General features: G+C 48.7%; 2 protein-coding genes across 18 annotated transcripts in view; both read right to left on the reverse strand.

The window, feature by feature from the left end:
• Positions 1–515: 515 nt before the first annotated feature.
• On the reverse strand, positions 516–2,139 carry PRLH (prolactin releasing hormone). The gene is made up of 3 exons (XM_068137780.1): positions 2,099–2,139; positions 969–1,178; positions 516–694 (listed from the first exon to the last, which is right to left on the reverse strand). The coding sequence occupies exons 2-3, from the start codon at positions 1,081–1,083 to the stop codon at positions 522–524; spliced, it is 288 nt and encodes a 95-aa protein (XP_067993881.1). The 5' UTR covers positions 1,084–1,178; positions 2,099–2,139; the 3' UTR covers positions 516–521.
• A 1,792-nt stretch (positions 2,140–3,931) lies between these two features.
• The window catches only part of MLPH (melanophilin), a 32,381-nt gene continuing 12,358 nt past the window's right edge, over positions 3,932–23,954 (reverse strand). For 8 of the 17 annotated variants that reach the window (XM_068138048.1, XM_068138050.1, XM_068138056.1 and 5 more), the window contains 10 exons: positions 22,773–22,933; positions 17,301–17,384; positions 15,298–15,489; positions 11,962–12,156; positions 8,806–8,961; positions 8,595–8,699; positions 7,803–7,868; positions 7,585–7,642; positions 6,113–6,210; positions 3,932–5,717 (listed from right to left, as the gene is read on the reverse strand). In XM_068138048.1, the coding sequence (XP_067994149.1) occupies positions 5,691–5,717; positions 6,113–6,210; positions 7,585–7,642; positions 7,803–7,868; positions 8,595–8,699; positions 8,806–8,961; positions 11,962–12,156; positions 15,298–15,489; positions 17,301–17,384; positions 22,773–22,933 (1,142 nt within the window). In that variant the 3' untranslated portion in view covers positions 3,932–5,690. The remainder of the gene's footprint in view (positions 5,718–6,112; positions 6,211–7,584; positions 7,643–7,802; positions 7,869–8,594; positions 8,700–8,805; positions 8,962–11,961; positions 12,157–15,297; positions 15,490–17,300; positions 17,385–22,772; positions 22,934–23,954) is intronic. The other 9 variants (XM_068138049.1, XM_068138057.1, XM_068138061.1 and 6 more) reach the window with 6 other exon arrangements.

Genomic DNA, 23,954 nt, shown 5'->3' on the forward strand with positions numbered 1-23,954 from the left:
ACATTTTCTGAACACCATGGTTGTCTCTGAAATCATGGAAATGGAGGTGTCAGGGGCACCTATGGGTGCCAGAGTACTGTGGGATGTCCAGGGGATGGACCTGGGAAAGAGCACCCTCTAGATCTTGTTTTTATGGTGTTATTTGGGGTGTGGGGGTGACAAACATGCTATGTCTTGCACTGCACATGTTGCCAGAGCAGGCATTGGTCAAGCATTGGAACAGGCTGCTCAGGGAGCTGGTGGAATCCCTGTCCCTGCAAGAAATGTGTGAACATGGTGCTTTGAGACATGGTTTAGTGGCCATGGTGATGTTGGGTTGATTATTGGACTCAGTGATCTTAGAGGTCTTTTCCAACGAAAACAATTCTATGATTCTATGATAAAACCCTGGCAAGACCAGAAATTTTCAGGGTGCCACCCCCTACCCTGCACCCCCTCACACCCCCTCACACTGTGTTTTGAGCATAGACGCTTGGACACAAGGATAAGAGGAGAGAAGAGCTTTTATTGTTGGCTTCAGCTCAGGGGCTCTGCTGCTCCCAGGGGGGCTGGGGGTGTGGATGGTGGGGAGCACAGGCTTGCTTCCAGCTGGCCCCCCCAGGATGGGGGCCCTCACCCAGGGCTTGCCGCCGCCCAAACCGCCCCACAGGCCTAATCCCACGTCCTGTGTACCAGGAAGGGTCGATCTCCGGATCTGCAAGGCAAACGAGGAAGAACTGTCAGGGGGTGATGGGGGGGAGGGAGGGGGCATGGAGGAGGGACAGGACGTTGCACCCACGGGTGGGGTGTCCCCCATGAATGCCAGGGGAGCAGGAAAGGGGGCTGAGGGGCGTAAAAGCAGTTGCAAAGGCTGTTTCAAAACAAATTTCTGGATAGCGACCCCCCACCCTTGCCCCACAAATGCAGTTGAATTGGAGGAGGTAGAGGGGACTGGAGGCAGGGGGTTGGCTGTTGGGGGAGTCCCTTACTCCTGCTGTCCTTACTCCTGATTTCCATGGAGCGCTCACGGATGCGGCAGTGGGTGATGGGCAAGGTCAGGCAGGCGAGCAGCAGGCACAGGAGGCAGGCAGCCCCCAGCTTCATCCCCGGTGCTCTCTGGCTACCGTGGCTTGTCCCCAAAGCCTCTGGGCCCTCGATACTTCCTGCTGGTGCCACAAAGACGCTGGCCTCCGACCCTGCTGTGGGAGTGAAGGGGGTTGGCTGTCACAGAGACGTCCTGCTTGGTTGCACGTTGATAGGGTGAACCCCACATAGGGAGGTGAAGGCTGTGATGGAGGGGATGAGGCAACTATACTGCTGGTGCCACGGGGTTGCTGTTCCTATCACAGCATCCCTGGGCCAGCTGTGATGCAAAGGGCTCAGGGCAGCTTGTTCAAAACCTAGGGAGTTTGCTGGTGCTGATGCCTCTGGGGAAAATACCCATTGCAAGCATGAACTGAACAAACCTCACATTCATTAAACTGATTTTTGTTCTATCCTAGTGCCTTAGGCCAGGCCTGGAATCACTCTTTTTTTCTGGGACCCCTGCTGTGCCCATGGGACCCCATAGCCCAGGAGATGGGGAATGGGGCCAGCACCAAAATGCAGGGCTGGCAGCACCAAGCAAAGGCTGGTGGTGCAAATGAATTTTGCTGCTGGGTGACAGATGGACCACATCCACTTCTGCACTCTTGGCACCCATCCCTGGACCCAACTGCTGAAATGATAACCCAGAAGCACTCTGGTACATGCTTTAAGGCACCGAGATGGTGAGTGGGACCATGCAAGGGCAGGCTGAGCCCTGCAGCCACCTGCAAGGAGGAAGCAGGGCAAGGGCCAGAGGTGGGAAAGCTGGGTTAAGCAGGGCACGGCAGGGACGCAGCAGCAGTTTTATTTCCAAGGACTTCTGCACGGGAGGAGTTGGCATCGTGGGGGGCAGGAGGCAGTCTGGGCTCCTGAAAGCTCAGGTGTGCTGCTGGCACGGACTTTTTGCAACCCCCTTTTGAAAACTCCAAGGACACAGACAGAGGCAAAGCAGCGCTTGGGAAACCGTCCAGCAACAGAAGCATCATGAGAGGGAGAGAAAAGCGTGGCTGCCCTGCGCCGGGGCGGCACTTACCGTGGCGTGGCGAGGCGAGATGCTCGGCTGCGTCCCGCTGAGCCGAGCAGACGTCGTCTGAGCAGGAGTCCCCTCCGGTTGCTGTTTTTATGGCCAGTTTCGTGCTGATGTCAGAGACGAGCCCCAGCAGGGATCGAGCTGGGGCATCTCCCCTCCCCGCCGTCCCCGCTCATCAAATCAGCAGAGGGATTTTCATGACTCAGAAGGGACCAGCTTTTTATCTCCCGCTGGCCGAGACAAGTATCTTGGGAATATGTTAATCCCTGTCTTCGACTCCGTATTACTTTGGACAAGGGGAAGTTTTCTGCTCCATCATCCCACCCATGGGGAGTACCTCTCCCAGTGCCCCCTGTGGGGGGTTGGTGGGTGATGCTGCCTTGAATGCCAGGTTCTTGATACCATGACCTCACTCCACTGCAGGGGTTACACTGAGTGCCACCCTTTCCACTCTCCCCCTAGATAAACTGCTTTTAAGGAAATCAGAAAATTAAATATAGAGAAGAGGGGAAGGTGTCTGCTGGGACGTAAGGGCTGGCAGGAGAGGGTTTTTCCCTGCATCACGAGGGCTTCAAACCTCCTGTTTCAAATGGGTTAAACTACCTCCAGGTAAAGATGTAATGATGTCTGCTCTGCTGAAGGAGCCAGCTCTGGTCCCCAGAGTGGAGGGCTGGTCAGTGTCCAAACACAGGTCAGCCAGGCAAAATTGGAATTACTGGGTCTAGAGATGTTCTGAAACAGGGACACCCCTCTATTGGCAAGATGATGAAGACACCATCATTGGTGGGAGTATAGGCAGGGGTAAATTCTCTGTCTGCCATCCCCAGATAGGACTGGCATTGCCCTGGGACAGATCTTCATATCATGCCATGGTTAGCTCTGATGCCCAAACATGGCCAGCCTTGGGGGATGGTCATGGTAGCAGCATGGGACACAGGACAGGTGCTGCAGAGGGGCATCAAAGGAAGGGAAACTGATGAAGAAAGGAGAAAAACCTCACCAGCCAAGGCAGTTAGACCCTGGGCTCAGCAGCACTCTCCCTTCACCAGGGTTGTTGCTATTGTTTAATACAGATTTTGGACAACCTTTCAATGATGTGGGCTTGTGTTTTGGATGGCTTCTGCTAACAGTTTGGAACCTGGATTTCCATGCAAGTTGGAACAGCTTGTTTCAGGGTCAGCTCCTTCTTATTCCCAGAATGTGCAACCCCTTTGGTCCATCTGGCCTCATCACTGGGTACCACTGACCCACGCTCATCACATCTGTGGCATCTGAAAAGTTATATTGCTATGCTGGTCACTACCATCTACCCCTTTCCTGCTTCAGTGCTGCTTGTTCAGCTCCTGTTTGCCTTCATTTGCCCAGTTTTAAAGCAAGGGGTGCACCAGCTGGTAGAAGGAGAGAATGGGAAGATGTCCTGGTTTTGCTGGAACAGTATCCTAGACCAGTCCTATGCTGCAGACCATCAGACTATGAGCAACACACTCAGTATAAAAGGGGGAAGTTTGCTGAGGAAACAACAGCCTCCTGCTTAGGTTTCTCTTGACCCTGACCCTCTTCTTTCTCCTCCTCTTGAGGGCTGCCTTCCTGTTGGGTGCAACTGCTGCACTTTTGCTGGTCTGAGTATTAACGTTATATACTTTGTATTGACATTGGCATCTGTTTGACTAATTCATTAAATCCATTTTAATTTCTGTGGCTCTTCTTTTCCTGATCCCCTTTGCTGGAGAGGGGTCATCAGGTGACAGAGCAACTGCTGTAGTTCAGCCCCAGATACAGGCTAAACCTTAGACAGAAGAGTTGAATGAGCTGAAAGAACACACACTGCAAAATGGGTTCTGGACACAAAATTGGCTTTATTGCATCATTTAGTGTACATATATATCATTTCTACGCAGGCAGATGGAGCAGGAAACTGGCAGACAGCAGCGTGGGTGACTACAGCCTGAATAATGCCTTAGTTTGCACTGCTGAGGCTCACAGAGAGGACTTTTTCTCAGGGTCAAGTGTCCAAGTGGTTGTATGGAAGGACTTGAGTTATGGCTGAAACCAGATACAGCAGCTAGGGTGAAGGCCGAACCCTGACACCAGAAGGATGGGTGCACCAGATCTTCACAGATCTTCCTTCTGCTAGCCAAGGGGCTGCCACCCTTGCACCTTGGCTAGATGAGCAGCAAGATGTGCACCTGACAATGCTGCAGTGTCTGGGAGAGTTTCTGCAGCTGCAGTGGTTTGCACTTACTGTTTTCAGCTTCAGGCCAGAGGGTTTTAATTTTAAAATAAGAAACTGCTTTTGTTTCCATCTGGGAAGCCCAGGCTGTGGACTTACAAGACCACTCTGGGCAGAACCAATTACTAGGCAGTTTGCAGTCTCTACAACTATGAAAACCAAAGGTGTGTGTTACTTGCAAGAAAATTCACACTAACTGCTCACAATTAAAGTAGTTTTAGTTCAGGTGCACAGGAATGGCTTAAAATGGCCTGGCCTGAGCAGCCATTGCTGGGAAACTGCCACCAGTAGTCATCCACTGGGATTAGTGAATGTGAAGAATTAAGTGTTGGAAAAAAAGAAACAGTTTGGGGTGGAGGAGAGGGTGTTACCAATGCTGCTGTCACTTGGCAGGAGCACAGGGCTGCCACAGCCATCACAGCCCCTTCAAAGGATCGGATGATTCTAGCGGGTTCTCCAGTCTCATCATCAGGGACAGGAAAAGTGCTTATCCACAAAGTGCCTGCAGAGCAGGGAAAGCCTCCAGAGAAGTACTTACACTCTACTTGCTGGAATCCTTCTGAACTTGCTGACACAGCCTCATAATGGAGCTGGAAAAACAAACAGATCCCCAGCAAGCCCTCCAGCCTTTCTTGACATTGCTTGCCTGAGTCTTGCCTCACTCACATCCCCAGATGATCACAGCTGCTTCAGGCACAGTGGTGAGAAGCCCCAGCAGGTGTTTGCAAGGCTTTGTGCAAAAATCTGTTGGCTAAGTGCTTGCTGTGAGGGAACCAGTGCTGCTCTCACCCTGCTTTGCTGCTCAAGGAAGGGAAGTAATCCTCCAAGGGACCATGGAGTCATGACCAGCACAGGAATGCCTGGGTCCCTGCTCTATGTGGGGTACCCCAAGAGCATCTCATAAGTGCTGCCAGCTCCTGTCCCTGCTCAGTATCAACCTAAGAGAGAACAGGGGCAGGCACTGACAGCTTTTGCCAAGTGAAGGCTTTGTCACTGTTCCCAGTCCCCACACCAGAAAGCAACACTGACATGCATCTCTCTCCAAGGAGGTCACTCCTACTCTGCATGCACCTGGTCCCTTTTGTTGACCTGGTACCAAAGAGTTGTCCAAAGACAAGATCTCATGCCTGCATCCTCCCCTTAGAGCCTCTGGCCATGTGTCTGCACCCCAGTGCTTTACTCCTCTCCCTGGCAGCTCACAGCAAGACCTCCTGCCCATGGCTCCCAGCTTCCCTCCTGTACAGGGTTTCAGGGAGAGATGGGCATGTGAGAAGGAAGAGCAAGCACTGGGAAGACAGTGGTGAGGCTTTGTGCTGAGGTCTTGTGTGATCAATGAAATGCGGTGGCAGGAGGGCCCCCCTCTCCTCAGGACAGGTGTGTCATCACAGGCTTCTGCAAGACACCAGAGAGAAACCTCTTCTCATCACCATGCCAAAGCCACCACGAGCCCCACCAGATGATGAAGCCAGTACATCCCTTGTCCCCTCCAGCTACCACCTCATGGAGCAAGGGCCTGCCCCATCCCACAGGTCACACAGGCAGTGGGAATTCAAAGAAGTACATCTTGTTTTGTTCCCTCACCATAAGCTTGTGACATCCCACACCTTAGGGGGTGATGCCCAGGTGTGCCTTCTCTTCACCAGATCAATGCCCAGAGATGGGCAGTCCACGAGGTCTGTGATTCTGTGCTAATATGGGGAGGGATAGATCCCACTGTGCAAGCCTAGGGAGGCAGGTCCCATGTGGGCTCCAGGCCAGCAACCCTGATTTGATGGCTGTGTTCATACCGCAAAGAGCCTCTCCACTCTCCTGTTCTTCCCGTTGGGGTTTCTCTGGGTCAGGGAGCCACGGTAAATGGAGTTGCGGTCAAAGGAGTCATCAAAACCTGTAGTGAAAGAAGAGACTTGGACAGCAGATCCTCACCCACCTTACTAGAGATATCATTTACCCAGCAAGCAAACTTGGGTTTCACTATACCCCACTGGCTGTGGTTTTGGATGCTTCACTGCATTTCCCTCTCCAGGAGGACAGTGGGAAGCCGCTTGACAACAAGGAAGCAAAAGCTGCTGCAGCTTAAGTTTCCATAGCCCTGTGCAAGCTGGGGCTGCCTGCCAGTGGTCAACTGGAAAGACCTTTGCTCTGCAAACCTCTCTGGTGTGGCGAGGTGAAAGCCCAGCTTGTGATGATCTCTCACTTCCCAAGACTACTGTACTCTCTTGACCTCCTAAGTAATCTCTTCTCTGCTACCAGCTTCCACTAGCTGTACTTTTGCAGGCCCAATTTTCCAAGTCATTGACCTGCAGGGAGAATGATCAGGAATTGCCCCATCACCTAGCCCAGGTAGAGGGGATTAAGATCACCTGGTGACATCCTTCCTAATTGCACATCCCTCTATCTCTTGATGTGTCCCCTAGGCTGCCTTTATCTGCCTGCCTTTTGCAGGAAGGGGAGCAGATGATGACTCCTTGGCATGAGGGGAAGGGACTTTGGCACCTACCAGCCTCATCTTGGGAAATGGCGCTGCTAATTGTCTGCATGCACAAGGGAAATGAGATTCCTTTTCTGCATTGAATGATCATCCCATTTTCCCTCCCTTCATCTTCCATTATCTGGAAGAAGAGCCATTCTTTCTGCCTTTATGAGGTGAGATAAGAGAGAAATATAAAAGTGATTTCCTAATGGGTCAGGATGAAATATTTCCAGTGACTGCCCCCTACCACACAAACTGCTGTGCCAAGTTTGAGGTCATAATCTACTCTGAAGCATCTCCAAGCTGCTATTTGCCATAGCTGAGCTATAGATGGCCTCTGAACCAGAGATTAGTATCTGAGACAGGTGGGCAACAGGATCAGGGATACCAAAGTGAAGGCTAAGTGAAAAAGAAAATATGGTGGTCTTAGGTGAAGCTTTGATGTCTTACAGCCAACAGGATGCCACAATAGAGATGTATCCCTGGGCTCCAGGGTGGTAGAAGCTCAGGCTGCAGAGAAAGTCCAGGTTCTTGGAGCACTGTGCAAACTCAGCCTGACTTCCACTGTCCCATCACTGCCCCAAACCCTGCCAGTTACCTTTTCCTTTCTAAATTATCCACCATAAGTTTGCTGTGTGGCTGCCCTAACAGGGGGCCATGAGCACAGGAAAGGAGACCCCCAATACAGACATACAACTAAATGCAGATGGAGAGAACTGAGTGTCTCCCAAAGCCCAGCCCATCCACCCCCAGGTCCACATCTCCCATGGGTGGAGCTGTGATCCTTACTGGTGATTTGGAGGGGACTGTTGAACTTTCTTCTGAATCCCTGCAGCCTGGGCATTGCCTGCAAGAGAAGGAGAGCAGCCAGCTGTGGGAAGGGGATGGGAGGACAGAGATTCCCTCTGAGACCACCACTTTGAAAGCAGCTTCTGGAGGCTCTGGTTGTCCCAGGGATTAATGCCATGCCACATGCCCTAGCTGGTGCAGATTCAGCACATACTCACTTTAACATCATCTGAAGACTCCCCAGCACTGCTGCTGGTGGGACCGGGAGACTGGAGGTAGGCAGCCTGTGGGCAGAGGAAGGGCAGAGGTTTCTTCAAGGGTGCAGAGAAGGCAGACAACTCAGTCTGGTTTTCTTTGCATTTTCACCTTTGGGTGACAATGGATCACTGGGCTGATCCATTGGATCAATACCCCATTGGAGTAGGGCTATTTATAAGGATATGTAGTGTTGGTTTTAAACTAGAGCACAGTAGATCTAGATTAGACATTAGTAAGAAATTCTTTACTATTGGAGTGGTGAGACACTGAAATGGGTTGCTCAGAGAGGCTCTGGATGCCTCCTCCCTGAAAGACCTAGTGGGAGGTGCCCCTGTCCATGGCAGGGGGCTTGGAACAAGATGATCTTCAAGGTCCCTTTTGACAAAAGATGATTCCATGATCCTATGGTGAGCAAAATCCATTTAGGTGATGGATATTGATTATAAGAATAGGTATGGAAGAGCAGTAGTCAAGTCCTGGCTGTGGTGCATGCAGAAACCCTGCACACCCTTTCCTGCAGCCCTGGGAAGAGCAGATACAAAATCCTCCCTTGATGCAGACAAGGAATCAGCATTCTGTCCCATTCTCAGAGAGATGACTGCTCTGGGAGCCTTGAGGCAAAGTACCAGGCAGCAGGAAGGGAGCTGGGCACAGCTCAGCAGGCCAGGCAGCCCTTCAGAGCACCCAGAGACAGCAGAAATAAACTGAATGGGGAGCATGGGCATCTCAAGGCAGAAACCTCTCATACTCACCTCCAAGCTCACCTGCCCACTCGACTTCTTCCTCGCCTTTTCCACTGACTTCACTGTGAGCCCTGCTGCAGACAGAGCTGCAATTCGAGATTCAATGTCTGACACCTTTAGAGAGAGGAAAGAGCCATACAGGTGGTGGCTGGAGGATCTGTCACCAGCTTCATTTGCTCTCACTGGCTGGGAAAAGCAGCTCCCAGATCCCAGCCCTCACCTCACTCTCTGCCTGCTGCACTCGAGTGGCTGCTGAGGCCACTTTGTCCTCCAGCTCTGACAGCTCTGAGTCGGTTGTGCCGCTGCGCTGAGTCCCTTCCTCAAGCTCCTTCAGGGTCTTCTCAAGCTGGTAAGTCTTCCCAGCTGTCAGGTACACCTGAAACCACACAGACACAAAATAATCATAATAAAAAATCATAGATCATTGTGCTTAGAAAAGACCTTCAAGATCATTGAGTCCAACCCCACACATTGCAGAATTAACTTCCCTGGAGTTCTCATCTCCTGGTGTGACCACAGCCCCAGGTATAAAGACTCCTGCCACTATTTTATGACAGCTTTCCTGCCTTGCAGCACATACAGTACCAGTTCAGTTCTGGAAGGGCTTTTCATCTCATTTCCTCACCTTCCCCAGGGTTTTTAAGAGCAATTACCAGCAGGGTGAAGTGGTAGAAGGCTCAACAGGAACACAGGAAGGAATAAAACTCAGTGACCTACTCAAGAAGCATCAGCATCTTTATGCCAAGTGTTCAGAGGGAAGACAGGGCCCTGCAAATACATGCAGGCTGCTGGGGAGGGACTTTATAGGGTGTCAGGTAATGATGGGACTAGGGGGAATGGAAAAAAAATAGAAATGGGTAGATTCAGATCCAGGGTTAGGAAGACATCCTTCACCATGAGGGTGGTGAGACACTGGAGCAGGTTGCCCAGGCAGGTGGTAGAAGCCTGGGAGTTTTTAAGGCCAGGCTGGATGTGGTTCTGGGCAACCTGATCTAGTGTGAGGTGTCCCTGCCCATGGCAGGGGGGTTGGAACTAGATGATCCTTGAGGTCCCTTCCAACCCTAACAATTCTATGCTTCTATATCTCACGGTGGCAGCAATCTGGGAAGGAGATAGAATGACTTTCCAAACCTGCCCAGTCTTTTCTAAGCATGTCTGTGCTGCTGGGTTGCCTTGGAGTAGAGTCAGGACTTAGGAATTAGGCCCTGGATGATTAACCAAACCAACCCAACCCCTGCAAAAAGCAGCTTTGCCCAGGAGCTACTCTGGACATACAGGTACAATCCCAGCTGAGAGCCCTGGCAAACATGTGTGAGCAGAGCCCAGTGCAGCAGATGAACATGGGAGTGCTAACTGGGGTTGTGTGGTGGCTATGGGAAGCAGCATTCTACCTTTGCTGTATGGACAAGTTAAATGGCCCTATCCCAATAAAACTACTGATTTTACTGTCTTTTGCCTCCTCCTGGGCTACCACAAGGATGCAAATCTAAGCAAGGCAATTTAGGAAACATTAATCACAAAATAATGAATTATAGAACTATTTAGGTAAGAAAAGATCTTTAAGATCATTGAGTCCAACTGAAATATGCTGTTATACACTCACACAAGATGATCAGATGGGTTGTGGCCACTGTTTTGCTGACTGACCCCCAAATCCTGGTACTGCTAATGCAGTTCCTGCTCCTCCATCCCTCTCTGCTTTTCCTGGGCTGGGTACTGCAAAAAGCTGCCTGGCATGAACCTTCTGCATGCACTGAAGTATGGAACATCCACCTAAATGTCAGCAACACATCCGGTGGGTCCCACCTATCCCAGTGCAAACCCTGAGATTGTAACAAATTGCCAGTATTTGTGGGTGCTCTCCATAAAGCCTCTCAATCTGTGAGTCACAGGAACAAAATTTGTTGTTGGGACATCAAACTCCCCCAGTATCCTTCAAGGTGGGTGGCATGTCTTGGAGAGCAATACCAGCCATGACTCAGCCAGGTTCCTGACTGAACAGCAGGATGAGCACGCACCTCCTGGGGCCATCATTTGCCCACCACTTCACCCTTGCTCCACTGCTGACATCACTGAGGACAGCAACACTAAGCCCAAAGTTCACATCCTTCCCACCCTTATCCCCACTCTTGGGAAAGGGGGAACCTCAAAACCTTCATGCAGTCACCCTTCTTCCCCTGGGATACTGCATTTGGCCAGAAACAGTTTCTGTGCACACTTTGCTCCCAGCAGGTCCCTGCTTTTATGTACAAGCTTTCCCTGATGAGCCATGGATTGCATTACAAGACCCTGCTCCCCATCACAGGATGTTTCTGGCAGCGAAACCAAACCACCTAGATGAAACTGTGACCCCTCGGCCCATCTCTGAACTGTTTCTTTGGAGCTGGGTAAATGGCACTGCAGATGTGATCCATTTCCCATGGGGAATCGATTCATATGGGTTTACAGTAGCTAAAAAAACCCAAACCTGTCAGTGCTGTGCAGTGTCACACCAACCTAGCAGGGGATTATGCTCTAGATGTAAACTTATTGCTTGCACGAGCCTATCAGCCCCAGGCACAAGTCAGCCCTAGTGAACAGATGGCTCATGCAATCCTCGCTCGTAAAAACCTTGATGAAACAGTGCTGAGGTGGAACCAAAGAGAAGCAGGACAAAAGCTTTTCTTGCAGTGGGAGCACAGGACTGCTGAAGTCCAGGCAAAGCCATGCTACAGCAAGCTGGGGACTGGGCTTGTTCTCTGTAACTGGTACTCATACAGAGAATCAAACAGAATCAACCAGGTTGGAAAAGACCTCAGAGATTATCAAGTCCAACCTATTACCTAATACCTATCACCCCATGACAACTAAACCATGGCTCCAAGTGCCACAACCAATCCTTTTTTGAACACCTCCAGGGATGGGGACCACCACCTTCCTGGGCAGCACATTCCACTGGCCAATTACTCTCTCTGTGAAGAACTTTCTCCTCACCTCAAGCCTAAACTTCCCCTGGTGCAGCTTGAGATTGTGTCCTCTTGTTCTGCCACTGGTTGCCTGGGAGAAGAGACCAGCCCCCAGCTGTCTACAACCTCCTTTCAGGAAGCTGTAGAGAGCAATAAGGTCTCCCCTGAGCCTTCTCTTCTCCTAGAAGGAACCAAGAACCAAGGCAAAGGAAGCCACAAGACAGAGCTTCTTCACTTGTGCCACCTCCTTTATAAGACAGCCCTGGCCATCATCCGATAAGACTGGACTCTTTAATCCCTTTGTAGTGTCCATCCTTCTAAGGCTGACCTGCCCACTAAGGAGACATTCTGGGGGAGGGGGGTGGGTGTGTTCCTCTGTATTCCCACCCCCAATGCCCTCTCCTCTTGCAGAAAGCTCTCATGAACCTTACATTTTCTTCAAGCTCACGGTATGCTTCGGCCACCTCTTTCCTGTCTCCCAGGCTGGGAAGCTGCCCTGTGGGGAGGCTGCAGCCAGTGTTGCACTGGCTCTCTCCATGCAACGACTCACACACCGCTGTCTCCGTGGCGTTTATGGCTCTCAGGACTTTGGCTGTGATTTCACTCAAAGCCTGAGCTGATGACCTCTGCAAATGCCCAGTGCAGCCAAAGCGGAGGGTGGAAGGGGGGGAAAAAATAAGGACGTTATTTGAATGTGGCATACAAAACAGCAAAAGTTGGGGGTGAAAGGGAGCATCAGACCTTCAGGAGCTGGAGAAAGATGGAGAAGCAAGAATTGAAGGGCTTACACTGTTCCTGAAGAGCTCTCCACTGGAAATGGCTACATGGCTAAAGCACAACTTTGATCTCAGCCCATGCTTTCTGGGGGGAGGGGGGTGGGGGTGGCTGTGACAAAGGAAGTCATTTCAAGAGGCTTGTAAAAGAGGTCATCAAGGGCTATGTTGTTCACTGGAAGCAGTGTCACTGGTGCTGTCTGAGAGCAGCAACACCTGGCCACCTGAAGGCCACTCAGTTACTCAGCAGTTAAGACCTAATTGCAGCGTATTGCTTTACACTTCAACAGGCCTGAGCGTGGATGCAAATAACTCCTTAAGTTGGTGGCAAAAGAAAAAAAACAAACAACAAAACCAACAAATCCATAAAATTATTGTATTGCCACCCTGACAAAACTTGAGATTAATGTCCTCTCTTCCCACCCCAAGGAACACTGATGGCAACACCGCTTGTAAATGCAGCCTTTTGCCTGATAAGGTACTAAGCACATGTGAAAATAGACCGAAGAAACTCATAATCTCTCTCTCAGCTGATAATTCCCTGGAAACCAAGGAGATGGGGGCGATAGGTGGACTGGTGACAAACAGTTGTGTTTGCAGCTGCACATATTTCCGGGCAAACCATCCTGCAGAGAACCAGCTAACTCAGTCCAGCTGATATTTTTATCATTTTATGGTGCCTTTGGAGAACAGCAGTTTTTTCATATTTTCCATTAGGAGTGTCTGCTTTCATTGCAGTGTTCCCCAGTTAGAAGACTTTCTCCTGACTGGAGAGGAGACTTGTAGGAAAACAAACCCAGAATTGTGCAAAATTCGAGCCTGGATCTAATACAGGTATAAGGAAAGCTGCTGTTAAAAAGTCCATGCTGATGTAGCCAGGGCTGGTCTGTCTATGTCACTGCAGGCATTTCTAAATCAATACTTCACAAAGGTATTTGAGTGATAGCATGAAGCAAAAAGCTGAATTTTGTTTCATTCTTGGATTTGGTTCTGCTGGAGGTGTTGCAACCCAGCCAGGTCTCTCTTGGCTTAGGAGCCATTGCACAGTTTCTATGTTAACTGCCTGCACCACCCCACTGAGAGGCAGCAGCTGTGTCTGTATCCTCTCTGTGTTGTAGCTTAGTTTTGGTCAAAGAAAGTAGCAAATCTGGAGAATCTGGGCTTCATTTTACAAGAATGAAGAGCCTTGCATTGATATCCTGTTAACACTCCCTTATTCCTGAGCATGGATCAGAAGCTCACACAGGACTTCAGTTACCTTGGCCTGGTGAGTTACCACTTATACCCCTCTGCTACAGTTAACTGGAAATGATTAGTGAGAAGACGCACATCACTCAGCTGATGACTGGGAGTGAAGTCTAGCTGCAGCAAATATCTAAAAGCAGCTCTTAGGAAAGGATGCAGTGCACCACTGATCCAGTGTTGGCAAGAGCACAGCAAATGGTACCCAAAAACCATGAAGGAAGCCACTCTGGGAGCAGTTGTTTGCTCTCATCCTGAGATTTTATGTAGACCTGTTCAGAGATTCATACTTGAGACAGACTCACTGCATGCACCATGTGTACAAGTAGCCACATCTCCAAGCACAGCAGCAGCCAAGCTTTGCCTTGCGAGGCTGGAGAACAAAAGTACACTAAGGAGAGGTGTCATGGTGTTGTGAAAGTCTCACAACCTCAGATGAAAGGAGCTTTGCAGGAGATGAGAGGGGCAGTGGGTCCCCTGCTTGCCTTCTTTGTTGTGCTTGCCAGCAATGGATTTGTCAGCGCAAACACACATATACTCCATCCATTGCCAAGGCAGAGTGGAGGGAGTGAACAAATAAGCCATTAGAGACCCAAGAAGGAGTGCTGAGCTCTCTATTTTGTGCTAATGGACCATCTTAGAAGGCTCTGCACAACTGGAGGCACACAAGACTTCCCTTTCTGAGTCATTTGGGCTGTCATCAGTTGCTCATTCCCAGTGCTGTCATCCAGCCCTGCCATCTGCCAAACAAGCTGAGGGGAAGGCCCAGTGAGGTGGTAGATGTCCCATCACTGGAAACATTCCAGATCAGGTCAGATGGGGCTCTGAGCAACTTGATCCAGTTAAAGATGTCCCTGTTCAGTTCAGAGAGGTTGGACTAGATGACCTTTAAAGGTCCCTTCCAACCTGAACTATTTTACAGTTCTGTGGTTCTGTGATGTGGGGTAGCACCTCCATCTGCTCTCACTCTCTTGCCATGGAAATAGTTCTTTCCTGGCAAGGCTGCCTACAAAAGAAAGCCTCTCCAGCCCTGCCATGAGGATACATGAGGAAAAGCAGATCTTCGAAATACACCCAACAAGCAGGGTCATAAACCAGAATTGTGTTGGGCCATCAGGATGGAGCCTCTGGTGTGATGGGAATGGGGCTGTATAGATGACTGTCTCCCTGGCACATGTCCTCACATATCGCCCAACACTGAGTAGGGAATAGGAGCCAGCATAGTGCTCTAAGTATAAGAGATGCTGACTTAGCAGAGTAGAACCAGGGACCAGAGACTTTGGGACCACGGAGTACTGACAGGTCTGGAAGAGATGTAGCAGGATTACAGACTGTAGCAGATATGTGACAAAGGCTGTCAGTACTAAATCATCACTGAGGTCTTCTCTCACCTCAGGACTCTCTTGTTCATAAGGACAGGCAGCTCCTGAGACAACTCTTCCAAACAGATGTAGAGGTTGTGTACCTTTCCATGACAGGCAGAAGCATGCAAGACCTCTAAGAAACTTTACTTTTCACTCCTGGATGAAACTGGGGAATCCTACAAGGACAAAGGTCCAGATACAATACCCTGGGACTTCTCTATCTCTGAACACCTTTAAAGCAGGCAGCTAAGTCAGACACATGACAGCCCTTGGAGGCATCAAGGTGGAGATGTAGGACAGAAGAGTTACATTATCATGACATACCACTGAGAGCAGAAGAAACTGCAGATGGAACCTAGAACAATATGGGTGGGAGGACACAGATTACCTGTTGAACATCTCTGGCCATGTCATCACTGGAGGAACTCATCTCTGGTTTCTTTGCTCTCCTCTTTTCTTCATGCTCCTCTTCTTCAGATGAGACTTCTTTGTCACTAATGTTGCTGGCTAACTCCTCCAGCTTCCTCTTCAACTCTTCCTCCTCAGCATCAGGATCAAGTTGGGACTCTGGGGCTGGAGACTGAAGCAGTAGAAGAAAAGAGCTGTGTAAGAGACTCCTGTGGTGGACAATGGGGCACACCCAGGTCCAGATACACTAACCAAGACTGATCAGCAGAGGAGCTCAAGGAGTGCAACCACAGGTAGATTTTGCAAAGGGAACTTTGAGCCTCCTCTCTGCATCCATTTTCACAAGAGGCAGTGAGACTGCCCAGAGGGCCATCAGAGTACAGTGAGCTGTGTTTCACTGAGGAATACAAACTCTTGATCTGAAGAATGTCCATTCCCATCCCCACCCACCCCTTTCTTGTGTGTGAAACTTTCTTGGGTTTTTCCTGTGGAAAATTTCCTTTTTCTCCCCTAAAAAGGATGTGCATGGAGGATTTGAGACCCAAAATCATGATGTTTTTCATTAGGAACCATGATGTGGCTGGTGGCAATGACATACTGCAGCAACCCAAAACCATGGTCCAGCAGGCTGAGGGAAGCAGCCACGTGAACTAACACTCCCTGAGGCAGCTTTCAGAGCATCTAGGTAAATGTATTGGTGATGAAAAAACATGCAGCAAATTTTCCTTTAGGATAGATGGCATATTTCCACCCAGCTCTGTTATTAGGTGTAGCTTATGGTACCTGGAGGAGAATCTTATTAAACTCTCAGATGCCGAGCTGGATCTCCAGAAGTTACTGAACTCACTGCCCCATGTGTTAAGATGAGAATGAAATTACCTGTGTCACACCTGGTGGGTTTTTGTCTAAGCTGTTGCTAATGACCTTGATCAATGGCATCCATAGCAGGCAATTTTCCTCCTAGGTAACATGTTCTGGAGCTCTGCTGTTCCTTCTGCTAGAAAGCTTTGCTTAATAGTTGACCTCAATCTATTTCACAGAAGTTTAGACCCACTGCCTCTGATTTGCCCTAGACTTGGAAATAAAGCATGTGAACCTGCAAGTGTGGATGTCTCCTACTTCCTTTGCTAGATATACTGACAAACCCACTGACTGATTACAAACATGGCCAGCCCCACTATGAATTTTAGAAAAAAAGAAGGAATTGCATTTTCATCTATACCTACAGGGCTTCTCTCATTATCACCATCCATCCCACTGAGCCATCAGTACCAGAGCAGCTCATAATGATGGGTTCACACAAAGGAGGAGAAGAGAACGTAGTCTAAACTTAGAAATCTGAAATCAATGTTAAGTGACCTAAGTATTCACAGATTCTACATCACTGCCCAGCTTTAACTTAATTTAGCTGTTTTCTTCCCAGCTTGATAGCTTAGTAAGACAAGGGCATCTGAGAAGAGACACAAAAATCCTCCTTGACTCAGATCTCACATTCTCAGTAACCAGGTGACTTCCTCATATGTACTAATTGAGTCTCCCATGATTTCAAGTGAGCTGATACAGCTCAGTGGATGTACCAACACCCACTTACCAGTACTGCTAAAATTAGCATTTCATAGCCTATCAACTGGAAACCCAGCCTTCCTTGTGCAGAAGGGGCAAAGAAGGCACCACCTTCCAGGGGGGCCTAAATGCCAGAGGTTAAATTCACCTCTGCTTCTGCCCTGCCCTGCGGTGTTCTCTAAGGCACTCCATCAGCTGGAACTAAAGAAGAGCCTGCAAGTTCGAAACAGGATTAATTTTTAGACTTGATATTCTTAAAGGTCTTTTCCAGCCTCAATGATTCTATGATTCCATGTTGTCTATCCAGCTTTCTCCTTGCAATGCTGGCTGTTTCAGAGAAGCCCTTCCAGTGACAAAGGCAAGGACCAGCACAGCCTGTGCTCTCTCCCTGCAGACAGCATCCCGGCTTTGCCCGGTTACCTCGTCAGAGCGCACCAGGATTTTTTCCTCCAAGCGATTCAGCACACGTTCGATTGCGGACATGCGTTTGTTGAGCTCATGAATCTAGAGGAATCAAGAGAGAGAGAGACAGAGAGAGAAAAGGAGTAGAGAACAGACCAGCCACCGCTGCCAGGACAGTGGGAAAACAGTGCATTCAGCAGAAGAAAGCAATCAGCAAGGCATCAGCACCATGGGCTGAGTTAAAAGACATTAAAAGCAATGTCTTAAAGAAAATTGCTCTGGATACATCAACAGCCTCTGGGAGGTGCACAGCTTCTCCTCCAATCTGGAAAACTCCAAGTGGTGCTGACTGTTCAGCACATCACAACTCCCATCAGTAGTTCTGATGCAGTGAACGTAAACCCACAACACTGGCCTTGCTGTGTCCCTTGCCCAGAACAAAAGCATTGGCCTATAACAAAGCCATCTCTCTTGCCATGAGTCATGTGCTGCCCCAAATTGAAGTCAATGTCAGTTTTCACTTCCTACTAACATGTTTTTCAAGCGGCTACTACCCCACCACCCTTCCAGCCAATATAGTCCTGGAAAGGAAGAGAGGAGTTGATAAGAGGGGAGATTTAGACTAGATAGAAGAAAAAAATTGTTTACAGTGAGGGTGATGAAGCATTTTAACAGGTTGCCCAAGGAGGTGGTAGAATACCCATCCCAGGAAAAATTCCAGTTCAAGCTGGATGGGATCCTGATCTAGTTAAAGATCACAGAACCACAGAATTTCAGGGGCTGGAAGGGACCTTGAAAGATCATCTAGTCTAACCCCCCTGCTAAAGCAGGATCACCTAGAACAGATTACACAGGAATGCATTCAGGCAAGTTTTGAATATCTCCAGAGAAGGAGACTCCACAACCTCCCTGGGCAGCCTGTTCCAGAAATCTGTCACCCTCACAGCGAAAAAAATGTTCCTCATATTTACATGAAACTTCCTGTGCCTCAACTTCCACCCATTGCCCCTTGTCCTGTCACTGGGCACCACTGAGCAGAGCCTGGCTCCATCCTCTTGGGACTCACCCTTTACATATTTATAAACATTGATGGGGTCAGCTCTCAGTCTCCTCTTCTCTCAGATAGAGAGCCCCAGCTCTCTCAGACTCTCCTTGATGGATGCCCCTGCTCAGTGCAGAGGGTTTGGACTAGATGACCTTTAAAGGTCCCTTCCAACCCAAACCATTCTATGATTCTAAGAATTTCCCATGAAAATTTCCTGATAGAAAAGCTAAGCCTCAATATTTTCCTCAATATACTTTCAAATTTTCCAACTTCTCCATGCATTGATGTCCCAAGATGCTTGCTCCTTTTATCCCTCACTCTTCCAACTGGAAAAAAAAAAAAAAAGGGGTGGGGTGGGGGAGGGGAGGGGAATGGGACATGGGAAGAAGAGTGAAGGAGAAAAAGACAGACAAAATCCTAGAAGTTACCTTCTGTGTTCAAGAGCCAAGACAAACTTTTGTGGTTAAATCATGGAAAACATTAAAGGAAGCTTTTCCCCCTCCCTGTTTTAGAAAAGGAAGTTTTGCTTTCTTTAAAAAATGTCTTCCTTCTTTGATCCAAACAAATAAAACACAAATTATGAGAAATATTGCCTGTTTTATAACACTACCTCCCACATCACTGCTGCCCTGAGTGGCTGCCTCCCATTCAAAGGGGAATGAGCAGCAAATTCAGTAAGTAAAAGCAGTAACAAAGAGATTCAAGGGCTTGGCTTTGTTTTTATAGAATTTCCATCCTCTCTCTTAGGTTTTGTGCTTGCTAGTGTTCAATTAATTAGATCCTCACAAGCAGCCTGGAGAGTTTGCCTTTGCTTAAGGGAAGATGAATATAAACCCCTGACACTGGAGAGCAGAGTGCTGTAATTACCAACCCCAACTGAATGCATCTTTCATCAGCATTAAACCCACAGACAGGAAGCAATCCAATCCATCTCTAAGTGGTTTCTCAGTACTGTTTAACGCCCGACTCTTGCATGCTCCAGGTGACAATGTCTGTGATGGGCCATCAGCTTCAGAGGAAGAGATGGTGACGAAATGAGCACCGTCACTACCCACCCGTCTCCATAATGCAGAGGTTGGGAGAGGTCAGAGCATAATGCAGTCTGCTCTTGATGGGCTGAACTTACTTTCATTCTCCTTCCCAAGCAAGGCTGGTTTTAATGCACAGTGGGCACCCCATTAGGGTGCATCCTTGTCAGAGGCTGGACTGCCCTGCATCGCTCTCTGTGTGATAAAGGCTGGCAAACAGTGTTGAGTATTAAAACGTCTGAAGTGAAGAAACTTAAAGCACAAGCCATAAGGATGGCACATAACCTACCAGTTAGGGCAAAGTATCACTTGCTGCTGGCAAGATAGATTACTCTAGCAGAAGAGGTGCCTCCAGTCCCTCAAATACTCAAGACCTCCAACAGAAGCTTTATTGTAAAGAAGAGGAGCCAGACAGCATCAAAGCTCTGGGAATCCAGAACCACTTGAATTACAGCAGAACAGCTCCTGGGGAGAAATCTGGTAAATCTGCACTATGCCTTGTAACTCGATCCTGTTCTTACCTGGCTTCTAAAGGCAAAGACCTGCGCAGTTGCCAGTTTAGGGCTTATTTTCATGTCTTACCAGGTCTAAGTTTTTTATTTAAAGCAGTGGTTTGGTTTTTTTTTAAATCTTGTTCTAGCACCTTCAGCTCTTGGAGTCACAGGGCTAGGGATCAGCCTCTGCTGTTGTTACTGGAAGAGTTAAGTTTCTTGTGTTTGGGACTGAATGGTGTATCTTCTCCAGAATTCAGGTAAAAGTGGTTTTCAGCTCCAATGTATTCTGACAAACTGGCACCTAAGACAGTTTTAGGAAAGATAGTTTTCATCTATGAGGCCAAAGTGAGGTAGGGCAAAGAGTTCTCTCTTGAAACCTTCAGATGCTAACAAGATGTCTTTCAGGAAAACATAGCTTTTGAAACCAGGCTGTGGGATTCAATACAGGGTTAACAAACAGGCTTCTGGACCCTACACCCCACAGGCCAACATCTGGAATTGCCAAAAACACAACCCCTGAGAAGTGCAGCACCAGGGTGTCCAGTCACAGTCATCTGTTCTCGCTGTGTCCCATCAAGGGTTTGGATACCCCCAGAAACATCCATGATGGCTATGTGACATTCTCTGGAAGTGCCTGTAAACAACTTAAGAGCCACTGCTTAAGAGCCACTGCAGTGGCTCAGGAGAATGCTCACTTTTCCAGATTCTGCCTGGCCTGTCTTTGCCTTCCTGACAGCCTCAGATCCTCCATCTCCTCCAGTCTTAGGTTAAGGGGATGGACAACAGTACCTGCTTAACCTCTGCCAGCTCTAGCAATACAACAGCGCTGGCTAGCATTGCAACATGGATGCTCTTGCCTTCTCTCTTCTTTAAACTTGTGCTTGGTCTCTCCTTGGCCAACAGTGACAGCAATGCACACGTGTGTCATTCTGAAGTTAATGGTCCAGCACAGAGCTGGGTCTGTTCCTACTGGCTGAGGAGAATGGTTGCTAGCTGTAAAAACATCAGCAACATAAAGGGCAGGAAGGATGAAGAGCTATTTAAGCTAATGAACAATATTGGCATAAGAACAAATGGGGTTAAATTGGGAGTGAGAAGATGTCTTGTAACCACAAGAGTGACAAGGCTCCACAGCAGCCTTTGTAGTGGTGTGTTGGAGGAAACAGGTAGCACACTGGACCACCCTGAAGTAAGAGCTTGTCCAGCTGATGGAGGAAGTCATCTGAAGCATTGGTGGGAATTTGGCCCCATTTCCCCACTGCAAAACATGGTGCACATTTCATGCCTAACGTACCGTGGCCTCATTAAGGACACCCAGTCCAGGGTTCTGCTGTTTACTGCTGACTTAAAAAGGAATGGCATTTACTAATTACAACATGTGCTGAGAGAAGGAAAAGGAAAAGGAAAGGTTTCTCTGCACAGGCACATGATGTGTGCTGCTGAGGGACAGTTGTGGTTGCAGAACCTCCCAGTGACTACTGAAAGAGGGGCCCAGGATGTGCACTCTAACCAGCTCTGAGCAGAGACAGGCAGCTGGCTCTCCCCATCTATCTGTAGCCAAGTATCACCCTGTATTTCATGGCTCAAGAGGTCTGAGGGATGCTTTACCGTTCTCACCACCCATCATTTGCAAAGGTGGCATCAGGAACTACAGGTCCTTGTTTGACAATTAAAACACAAACTTGCAGCCTTTTTGACACCCTTCTCTAGACTGTTCCCTCTGTAACCATCATCAGGGAGAGATAACATGACGGGTTGTCCTGACCTAGTCCTATCAGGGCAGGAACACTACACTCTGCAAAGGAAGAAAAGGATCTTGATGCTTATTAAATATCCCTCTCCAAACCTCTGTCTGATCATAAAGCACCAGCACAATCAATTGACAAAAACCTTTCTGGGAACACAGAAAACCCTAGGTGACTTCAGATTAATCAAGACAAGCTGGAAAATTAACAGCAATGAAGGACAGTTTGATACTGTGACAGCAGCATGGGCAGAGTGAAGCATCAACCGCTGCCATGACTGCAAAAGTGGAAGTGCTGGAAGGAGGACCTGGGAGAAGCAACATGGAGCTGCAGCTAATTTCTGCACCATTCTAAAAGGGCAGAGAAATGTCTATTCTCCTCCATCCTAATGAATGAGGGAGACTTAAGTGCACCTTCCAAGGCCTCAATCCTGCTCTCATTACACAACAACCTTGTCACATCTCTCACAACACAGAAGGCAGGACATGGCCAGGACATTCATCTCACTGGTGCCATGCAATTGTGATATGAGTTCTTTTACTAGGCTTGAGGCTTTTATAAGGCTTGAAGTGAGGAGGAGGTGAGGAGGAAGTTCTTCCCAGAAAGAGAAATTGGCCATTGGAATGTGCTGCCCAGAGAGTTGGTGGAGTCACCATCCCTGGAGGTATTCAAAAAGGGATTGGACATGACACTTGAAGCCATGGTATAGTAGTCATGAGGTGCTGGGTGACAGGTTGGACTTGATGATCTTTGAGGTCTTTTCCAACCTTATTGATTCTATGATTCTATACTATGAGCCAGCTCCTAGGTCATCCTGTATTGCTGTAGCAATGTAAAGAGGCTGCACCCTCAACTTCTTCAGTTCCTGAGCTGAAAAGGAGTGATCTCGAGCCTACAGAGACCTGGGACTCACTCTGCTTCCTCTTGGAACTTCATATGGAAGCATGGGCACCAAATTACCCCAGTGCAGAAGGGGCAGTGGTTGTGTGGCACATCATCTTTTCTGCTTATGCTCCACATCTGTCCTGCCTGGAAGACTACTGTGGTTGCACCCAAGTTTGCCATCTGCACTTCTCTCCTGAACCATCCTGCACCTCACAGATAATGAACACCATTTATGGCAAGAGAGGCTTGGCCACAGGCTTTGTTTCACTGGAGGTTCAACAGCTGTTTGGTACCTGATTCCCAGAGTGGCTGCCATTCTCCTGGGAGGAAGCTCTGTTGCGGCGTTTCATGTGATGGGGTGGGTAGGCAGGGACGTGGGCTCCCTTCATGTCTTCATCAGAGGTGTCCATATCTGCAGAGTATCGGGATCGGGGCTGCTCATTCCAGGAGCTGCCTTTGGAGAGAAAAGACTTCAGCACAAAGGTACAAGAGATTCACACCTTTAAGTTCCTTTCTGAACATCAGCTCCATCCTTAAGACAAGCAATAATGAAGCACTTCTCAAGATCACACTTTGCAGGAGGTGTTTCTGCAAGAGACCAAAGTTAAGGATGGCTACACTGGTGCAGGCTGCAGCTCCATCCGCTGTGGCCATGCAGCACCTATTTCAGCAGGGTCCCACACAGTGCTCCTGAGATAGCAATGGGCACAAGGAGCATCATCCTTGCTCTCTCATGTCCTGGACAGCCAGACCACTCTCCAAAAACTGCTCTTGCCTTCCCAATATCATTGGAACTCAGGTTTGGATGCTGCCATTCGTGCACTGTCCAGGTACTGAAAAATGTTTAGCTAAGGCTAGAGAGCTACCAGTATAGGAAGGACCATTTAGAAGCATAGGAAATCTTCTTTTTTAGAGGGCAATTAGAGATAAAAGCAATGAAAGTAGAATTGACAAGCCAGAGAGCCCTGCTGCTGTGTCATTCCAGCTGCACCCAGAGTAGGACTTTAAATAGCTTATGGTAAGCTTTACCCAGCATTTCCTAGTGCTCTTCAGATACAACTAAGTGGTTGGAGACCCAGAAGGATATATTCAACAGATGTATGTGCACAAGCCAGTATCCAACCCTCCTGTCTCTGATATCACATCAGGAAAAACATCTTGTCTAGACAATGCTTCTCCCAAGAAAAACTGGACCAGGTCTCTTCCAACCTGGGATTCTATGACTCTATGAAGTTCTGCCCCACCATTTTCTGGGGTATTTGTAGACTAATGAAACCACAGATTCTGTAACCTTACCAGTGCACCCTGCCCAGCTACAAGGATGACATTTAGCAGCCTGCAGTGCTTGTGTCCAGTTCTTGTCCAGTCCCACTCCAGTACCCTTAAAAATCAAAACTTTACGTACCCACAGCACCCTTTGGCAAGGAGTTGAACGTACTGCTGACTGGAGGAGGAAACACATCCTGGTGTTTATA

The sequence above is a fragment of the Melanerpes formicivorus genome, unplaced genomic scaffold (genome assembly GCF_026170545.1).
Source record: "Melanerpes formicivorus ecotype bairdi unplaced genomic scaffold, bMelFor1.0.p_v2 SCAF_5, whole genome shotgun sequence".
Classification (NCBI taxonomy): domain Eukaryota; kingdom Metazoa; phylum Chordata; class Aves; order Piciformes; family Picidae; genus Melanerpes; species Melanerpes formicivorus.

Coding starts and splice junctions, on each gene's coding strand:
- PRLH (XM_068137780.1), bottom strand. CDS start 1,083: ATGAAGCTGGGGGCTGCCTGCCTCCTGTGCCTGCTGCTCGCCTGCCTG. Junction 695..968: donor CAGGAGTAAGGACAGCAGGA/GTAAGGGACTCC, acceptor TTTGCCTTGCAG/ATCCGGAGATCGACCCTTCC.